The 8,964-nt window shown below is 38.5% G+C and overlaps 1 protein-coding gene across 1 annotated transcript; it reads left to right on the forward strand.

The window, feature by feature from the left end:
• Window positions 1-5,876: 5,876 nt before the first annotated feature.
• On the forward strand, window positions 5,877-6,757 carry sptssa (serine palmitoyltransferase, small subunit A). Its single transcript, XM_048600299.1, has one exon. The coding sequence runs from the start codon at window positions 5,914-5,916 to the stop codon at window positions 6,067-6,069; it is 156 nt and encodes a 51-aa protein (XP_048456256.1). The 5' UTR covers window positions 5,877-5,913; the 3' UTR covers window positions 6,070-6,757.
• The last annotated feature ends 2,207 nt before the right edge of the window (window positions 6,758-8,964 follow it).

Genomic DNA, 8,964 nt, shown 5'->3' on the forward strand with positions numbered 1-8,964 from the left:
ATGTTATGTGACAGACTATATAAATAATATTCAGAGACGATCCATATTTCCATATCCGCTACTTCAGTTATCTTTCCAATATAAATCCATGTCCATTCTGTCTTTGGATTTGAAACATTTCCTCAGTCCTCCCATTGTTTAATTACTATTTTGCTTACCAGTTAATCTGAGACGGATCCTTTCTCAACTCATTGAATTAGGCCCACCAGTTAAATGTTCTTGTGCTTTTTTTTTCCCTTGTCCTTTTCCATAACCATTCTAAATTTGGCCTGTTGCTTGACTAATTTTTCTAAAATAGTTTTCCCATGGCTATACAATGCACTACTGGCATAAATATAAACTACCTCTACACAAAACTTTATTTGAATTTGTTTCCTTTAAAATAGTTTATCTACAATTTTGTTTTTGAAATTTAATGTACGTTTAAAGCCATCTTCATCTGATCCAAAGATGATACTGTGAATAAGAGCCTTCTGCAATGAGCTATGTTATTGCATATATCTCCTATTCACTATATTTTGTGATATGTTTTGTATTTTTTTCATTTCTCAACCTGGAGAGTATTAATTGTTAATTTTCTTAATGTGAGAATCTTGAATAATATGGCTGGAATGCTAAATGGATATAAGTTAGACTTTATAATGTCACAACAACAAAAAGCATGCCCACGAAGTGGTTGATGAAATGTGATTTTTTTTTGTGTTCCAATTTAAAAACTAAAAGCAAAGCTTTATTCTTAAAGGGTAATAATTAGTAGATACACCTATTGTTGAAAGTTACTAAGCGGTGTCAGTTATGAAAAACACAGGTGTAGAGCTTAGCAGTGTATGTGGATAAAAATGAAAGTAAGATCAGTCTGTTTTTGTTGCAGGGTTTTTACTTGCTTGAAGATATCTCTTTCCAAAGTGACAGGGTTACAAGTTTGAAGTCAGAATTCAGCAGCTGCAATAGTTTTTTTTAGTTAAGTAGTTGGAGGTTTCTTGTACAGGTGAACTGAGCAGAACAGATTCTGAGAAGTGGTGAAACTCCCATTATTTTGCTTTTACAGTATAGCATTTGTGGCCTTTGAGAGTCTGCTTCAATGCAGCAATCCTTTAGCTGCGTTACCTTTCTCCTTCTACCTGCTGAGACCCCTTCTACCTCTGGTGACTCTCAGCTACGCTTAGAGTTCTGTCAAAATGATTTCTCATAGCATATTTTATACAGATCAAAACTTAAGATGGCTACTGCGTTAACTTTGATGAATCGCTGTTCCACAAAGCAAAGTCAATTATGCTGTAATTTCCTGTTCTCTCAGGTGCATTTAATTCTCCCATCCTTTGAAAGACCTATTGTGTTACCCGGGGGTAATTGAATTCTAAATGTCTACATTTGTTGAAGCTCCGATAGCACTCTGCCTGTGTTTTTTTTTGGCTTCAGTGAATCAATAAGGACAGTGATGTGGTTCATGGGAGCACTTTGTAGGATTCTGTGTTCATGTTAACAGATTAGTAACCTTTACAAAATATCATACAAGTACACAGTCATGACAATAACTTAAGCTCCCTTTGGTCATCGGCCCAAAGCAAGGAAGCACAATGCAGATCTTTTAGATGCTCCCAGATGTGCCCAGCTTGGTCAGTATATATGGGATGTTGCAATGCACTCTACAAAGGAATCATGCCATTCAGATGGAAACTTGCAAATAGCAAAAAATGGTTGTTGCCTGGAAATAATACATACATTTATAAATTAAATTTATCTATTTAGCACCATGTTCTGCAGACACTTGCATAGTCTCTTCCAGGTTTATCTGGCCACTTCTGGAATATTTTGTCCAGTTCTGGTCGCCCGTTATAGGAAGGATGTTATTAAGCTCAAAAGGGTTCAGAAGAAATTTACCAGGATGTTGCCAGGTATGGAGTATAGAGATAAAGTAATGAAGTGTCTAATATCTATTTTTAAGTAATATGGTAATATTTAAGTAATATTTTTAAGCAAGCCATGGATTGTGAAGAAAATTCATTGCCCTGAAATGTTGCACAAGAACCCATTTTACATGCTGAATTGCAAACTAATTAAGACTCAAGTTAGACCTTATCTACTGAAGTGAAAGTGATGATATTATAAGTTTTTTAATTACCATAAAAAAACTTCACTGGCACTGAAAATTTACTATTATGAATATCATTCCTTCAGATTATAATTATTGTTGGAGATTTATTTATTTTTCTTTTGTTTGTCTCTTTGTCTCAATTCATCTTTCTTTATATTTCATTCCTGTACCTAATTTGACACTAAGGTATTCTAACTTGCACCTCCTGGTTCACTCTATGTCTCAGAGAAGATTCTTCAATCTGATTTGTTTGAAGAGACACGATGTTCCTTACCTTGTTTACGCATGTCCCTGCTTTGGATGCTAGCTGTGCTGTTTTGGCTGACAAATTACCTTAAGTTCTAGTGAAAATATCCACAGAAAACATAAGTGTAATGAATGACTAGTGCCATTCATTTGTCATCAACAGGAAACCCAGGGCCAATAATTAATTGCAATGAATTGTATTTTTGTAAAATGAACAATAGTATGGATACCAGAAATTTCAAGTGAAAACAAAAACAAAAATTGTTTGAAATACTGTCCAAGTCAGACAGCATGTGTGGAGAGAATCGGTGTTAACGTTTTAGGCCAAGATGAACTTTTGTCAGAACTGAAAATCACTCCACACATTGCTTGATGTATCTCTCACCTCCCTCACTTTCTCTTATGCACATTCCTTAAACTATTCAATCTGTGTATCCCCTTCCATGCACGTCCCCTCCCTTCCGCCCTCTGAAATACATACTTCTGTGCGTAGTCTTGGGAAAAATCTGCTCCCACAAATCATTTACAATAGGACTTACAAATTCCCAATTATGTAAGCATTGGCTTTCATTCACCATGACATTTCTGCAGCTCATTACATCCTTTCCTCCACCTTTGGCTCCACTGAAAGTATTATCCTTGGCCATCTTGTCATTCCATTGGTATGGTGCTTAACTCCATTTCCTGAAGTCCAAAAACTACAGATGACTAGTTTAGCTATTCATCATGGAGCACACATTGATGCTGTAGGGTTTTGTTCTCTTCTGTGGAAATTGCACACCATTCCAGGATCATCCTCAAATATAAAGTTAAACCCTGGTTTTCCTCCCTCACTACAAATATATTCTTAAACACTTTTGTATGTTCTCTACTCTAATCTCCAATGACAAGGCTAGAAGATGCTCATTGATTTCTTTGTCACTCAGATTCAGACTCTTCAATCAGCTGTCTGTGTTGTTTTCCTCCCTTCCCAAGCCCACCGAACCAAAATTCCCTTCTGTCCGAGCAAGTTTTTTGAATCTCCCTTTTTTTATATTATTTAATCTATTTTTCTGATCAGTCTGTTCAGAGATGTATTTACACACCTCAGGAGTAGATGGGGCTTGAACCCAGGTCTCTTGGCTCAGAGACAGGGACATTACCACTGCACCACAAGAGCTCCAGTTTTGTAACCTAATTGGGTTCACCTTGTTGCTCATGTGAAGTGCACCTCCGGCTCACTTAACTCGGATTCTATCAAGCTCCTAACTATTCAACTGTCTCCTCTTGCCTTGAGCCCAGTCCATGAAAGCTTGTACTATTCATTGTGTCTATAGCAATGTTTATCCCCATCCCTCTGAATAATGTTGATAGCATTAGGTGAATGGAGATTTCTCTGACAATTCCATCCCTCTTCCTCTCTATCTTGTTTTTTTCCCTTTCAGACTCTTCAAAACGTTCCTCTTTGACTACGGCATTTGATCGTCTGACTTAATATCTCCTTATGTGACCCCATGTCATACTCTGTTTTGTAAAGAGACTATATAAATATAGGTTGTTGTTGTTGGTTGCAGCACTGGAGAAGGTTACATGTGTGTGGAGAGATGAGGCAGTAGAGAAATTTGAGAGCAAGCTTGAGAATTCTGAAATTGATGTATTGTTTTACCTGGAACTAATACAGATTGGTGAGATGAGTTATGAGATGGGTGTTTGACAGCTAGTGCAATCTAGGCCACTGATAACAGAGCTTTGTCTAACACGTTCACAGAGACATGGGAGGTTATCACAAAATGCATTATGGTAGCTGAGGCTTGAGGTTGATGGTTTCAGCAGCTAAGACTAGGATGGAGTCAGACGATATTGCATCGAATGGAAAGAACAAGTTTAGTGGTGGATATGTGTTTGGAAATTCATCTGCGAGTTAAATATGACAGTAAGCTTTTGAAAAGTCTGGTTCAACTTAACTTAGTTGTTAGGGGGAGGATAGAGTGGTGGTGAGAGGGAGTTGGGGGGACTTGGGTGTTGATAGAGTTGTGGGGACAAAAGCCAATGGCTTCAGCCTTCTCCGTATTTACTTTGAGGAAGTTTCTACTCATTCAGAATTGGATTTTGGATTTAAAATCTGATGGTCTGGAGACAGTGGAGAGTCAAAAGAGGTGGGTGGTGTTGAGGTAGAACTGGGTGTTGACAGTGTCCATGTAAGAACTGATGCTGTGTTTTTGGATGATATTACCTAGGGTACTTGTAGATGAGAAAGTGCCAAGCAGGAAGGTGATTCAGAGGTAACTGTATGAGGCTAGGAAGAAAAGGCACTGCAAGTGATACACTGGATATATTTAGATAAATAAGAATTGGCACCAGGCAAATGCAGTTTCACCTAGGTGAGGGATAATGGAAAGATGCTGTTTGACTGAGAGAGTCATTTTTCTTACCTTGACTTGAGTGGAGCCCTGGCTTGGATGAATTCAAACATGAGTTCCAGGAAAGATGTGACAAGTGATAACATTTCAAAGATCTTGGAGAAGAAAAACATTGTTTTTTGTCATTTGCAAAAACAGTGGTCAGAGGTTTGTTTTTTTTTGAGGAAGGGGTGCTACCTGAGGGAATAGTATTGTTGACAATATCAGCTAATGGGTGCCAGCAGGCAGCAAAGTTGGATGGTCAGCAGCTAAGTGGAGATATGAGGGTCTCGTGAGCAAGATGTGTTTAGTGAGGATATGAGGGGAATTAGAAGGGAATCTTGAGAAAGATGCATGTTTATGGCTTGGGCATGGGAAGAAAGAACTTTGGCCTGGTGTGCTCGGGAAGGGAAAGAAATGGTAGCTGGATGGTTTGCATATGAAGCTGAGGGAGGAAAATAGTGAAGATAATGCGGTGAGAAAATCTTGAAATAATACTTGAAACATTAGAGAGTGAGGATTTTAAATGATAGGTGAAAGGGATAGAATAAGATGAAATACTCAAAGGAGAAATGCAATAAGAGCAAGGGAACTTAGCAAAGTTTGAATGGGTTAGATAAGCCACAACTCAATTGTATGAACATTTGGAACAGAGAAAAATACAGCAAGAAAACATGGTAAATTATAGTTTGATCACGACAATGTATCACTTTTTTTTACTATTTTATTATTGGACATTTGTACTGTAATTAACTCCAGAACTTTCACCAAAATAATCATGTCAGGCAGTGACGTTGAAGTATGGATAGCTTAAGCTACTGCTTCCCAAACCTTTTCCCACGGCAACCCCATTCTGAGGCTTGAAAACTGTCCTGACCCCACCGTGAGTAAAGGCCTCCTTTGGTTGATGTGCTGTTATTATTGGGGCAGCCATTGCTGCCCCAGAGCCCATGACCCCAAAATTTCAACTCATGATCTGACTTGGGCACCTAAACCCCACTTTGGGAAGTCCTGGCTCAAGCTCTTATTGTTTTCATTTTGCCTCGAGAAAAGAATATCCCATCCCTGTAACCTGCATTTTGGATGAAAGAGAAATGTTGTTTTACAAGTAAATAAGAGAGAGATAGTGACTAATGGCATGTCTGTGTTCTTTCCAGGTTGTTGCAGTATTTGGAGGAAATCAAACCAGTGACCATGGCACTGGGAACGGCGTGGAAACAGATGTCTTGGCTTTACTACCAGTATCTGTTGATTACCGCACTCTACATGTTAGAACCCTGGGAAAGGACCATATTCAGTATCCTTGTAAAGTGTGTGTGCGTGTGTCATTTTAAAAATTTTGTTATTTGAGAGCATGGTTGTCTGAGTTAACCATTCGTGCAAATGATGCTAGACCACACTTTTTGTAAAGTTTAAAAATGACTGGCAGGTTTGTACAAAATGTCTGCTTTCAGTGTGAAGCAAATATAATCATAGAAACATAGAATCCCTACAGTATGGAAACAGGCCATTCAGCCCATCAAGTCCACAGCAAATCTCTGAAGAGCATACCACTCCCCTACCCTATCCCTATAACCCTGCATTTCCCATGGCTAATCCTCCTAGCCTGCCCAACTCTGGATCTTTTCTGAATTAAACAGAAGCACAGAGGACAAGATTTCACAACCAATCAGTCAACTTATCTCATGCAATATAAATTGTTACTCCCTTTAAATTTGGTATTCTTGTTTCTGTCCTGATGCGTTCAAAATAAAAAGCTTCAACAGCATTCTCATTTTGGCATGATTCTTTGAAGAATACTTATGGAATGAGTTTTCACCTTTATTGAAATATTAGACATTGCAGAATAGTTGTATATCGACTGCTATAGCTGGAATTTTCCATCTATGTCCCATCAGCCACAAGCACAGCAGTGAGGTTGGAGAAGAAAGAGCTAGTGGTAATTTTAAATTTCAAATAATAGGAAACACCACCACTTGCAAGTTCCCCTCCAAGCCATTCACTATCCTGACTTGGAAATATATCATCATTCCTTCACTGTTGCTACATTATAATCTTGAAATTCCCTTCCTGCTGGCACTGTCGGGTCAACCTACAGCACCTGCAGCAGTTCAAGAATGTAACTCACCACCACCATCTCCACAGCAGCTAGGGATAGGGAGCAAATGCTGGCCTCATCAGTGATGTGCTCATCCCATGGATGAATTTAAAAAAAAATTCAGACTTCTGTGTTGTAAGAAACTGCTGTTATAATAGGATAGGTTAACAAAATCAGAATATATTATGTCTTAAGAAGCAAATTATAAACCATTGAACACATGACTCCAATGTTATTAATTCTTGTAAAAGACTAGTGCAAGCTATGGAAAATAAATTTGATAGCATATGCGAAATGCTGGGAGATGCAAATAGTACTAAAATAGAGAATAGTAAATTAGTACAAAGTGTCGGAGTAAGGGCAAAAGTAATGAAGTCTAAATCTAGGTATATTTTGTGAATGTATGGAATACAGTTAATAAGATTTGGGGTTACAGGCTTTTTGGGGTTAGGATGTGGTGATAATAGAGACCTAGTTTAAAGAAGGGCAAATTTGGTGTTAAATATTTCTAGTTACAAGATGTTCAGAAAACATTGGAAAGGAAGAAAAGGAGGAATTTGATGTTTTTCATTAAGGATAGTATTGCAGCCCCAGGAAAAGAGGATATTTCAGACAGTTCAAGGACAGAATTCATTTGGCTAGAGCTAAAGAATGAGAGGGATGCAGTTATACAACTGGGTGTAATGTGTAGGCCACCAGCTAGTGGGAAGGATATAGTGGAATGAATCTGCAAGTTATTTACAGAGATCCAAACATCATAGAATAGATACGAGAGGATGTTAAGCAATGTTCTAGCAGTGTACTTATTCAGAAGCTCTGTGCATGCTAATCATTGCGTTGATGCATAACTTCTGCTTCCGGAAGCTACTACTGCGTGCGGATCTCAGTAGGTGAAATTAAATGTAATGTTGATTTTAAGTACATGTTGACTGGGATAGTGGTAGTGTAAGGGTAGCAAGGAATGACTAGATTGTGCTGTGGGAAATTTTCCTGTTTAACAAGAAAGTAGGCACTGCTTGATCTGATTTTTTTTTGGGAATGAAGTGGGCCAAGTAGAACAAGTGATAGTGGGGGAATATTTCAAGGGTAATAATTATTGTATCATTACGTTTAGAATGTTGGTGAAAAATGACATGCATCAATTTTGGGGAGATGTTGGCCTATTGGAATTGTCACTGGGCTATTAATCCAGAGACCCAGGTAATGTTGTGGGGACCTTGGTTTGAATCCCACATGGCAGAAGGTGAAATTAGGAATCCAATGATGATCATGAAACCTGTTGTTGATTGTCAGTAGAACAACGGTTCCTTCGTGTCCTTTAGAGAAGGAAGCTGCTATCCTAACCAGGTCTAGCCTACATGTGATTGCAGACCAGGTAAGGATGAGATTTTCCTTCCTTAAAAGGCTGCAGACTGTTGAGATTTAACTGCCCTCTCGGCGATTAGGGATAGGTTGTAAGTGCTGGCCTGGGTACTGGAGGAACTGCACTTCTGTTATCTGTTTAGTCACTTTACAACCTTCTGACTTAACTGTTGAGCTCAACAACTTCAGACCGTGAATTCTGTCCTCATTTTGTATCCCCTCCTCCTTCCTCTTCCTCAATCTGAAGTGTCTGGTTTTCTTGGTTTTGCTGTCATTAGAATTGACCTATATTCTGCAATTTACATCTACTCTCGAACTAAATTCCCCCTTTACAACCCTTGCCACTTTCTATGTCTTTATTTGGTGACACCTGGAATCTTTCATCTCATCCAACCTCTAACTTTCCTCTGACACTCCTTTCTGTTCAACTTTTTCCTCCCACCTCTTTCTACAGTATAAATCCCATCACTTTTCCATCTCTCTTTACACTTTTGAAGGAGTTACACTTGACTCAGTTAACTGTTTGTCTCCATAGCCGTAGCCCTAACCCTAGCTCTCACAGACCAGCTGAGTTTTTAATCACTATTTTTGTTTCACTTTTTAATTTCAGATTTTAAGCACCTGCTGTTGAAAAGGTTTCCATTATGTTCTGATTTTTAATTTGAAGTGAGCTTTTGATTTGACATTATACTTAATCCGCTTAATTCTCACTCAGATAGTAAGAACTGCTGATGCTGGAGTCGGAGATAACACAGTGTAGAGCTGGAGGAGCACGGCAGGCCAGG

Source organism: Rhincodon typus, chromosome 8 (genome assembly GCF_021869965.1).
Source record: "Rhincodon typus isolate 14 chromosome 8, sRhiTyp1.1, whole genome shotgun sequence".
NCBI classification, from domain to species: domain Eukaryota; kingdom Metazoa; phylum Chordata; class Chondrichthyes; order Orectolobiformes; family Rhincodontidae; genus Rhincodon; species Rhincodon typus.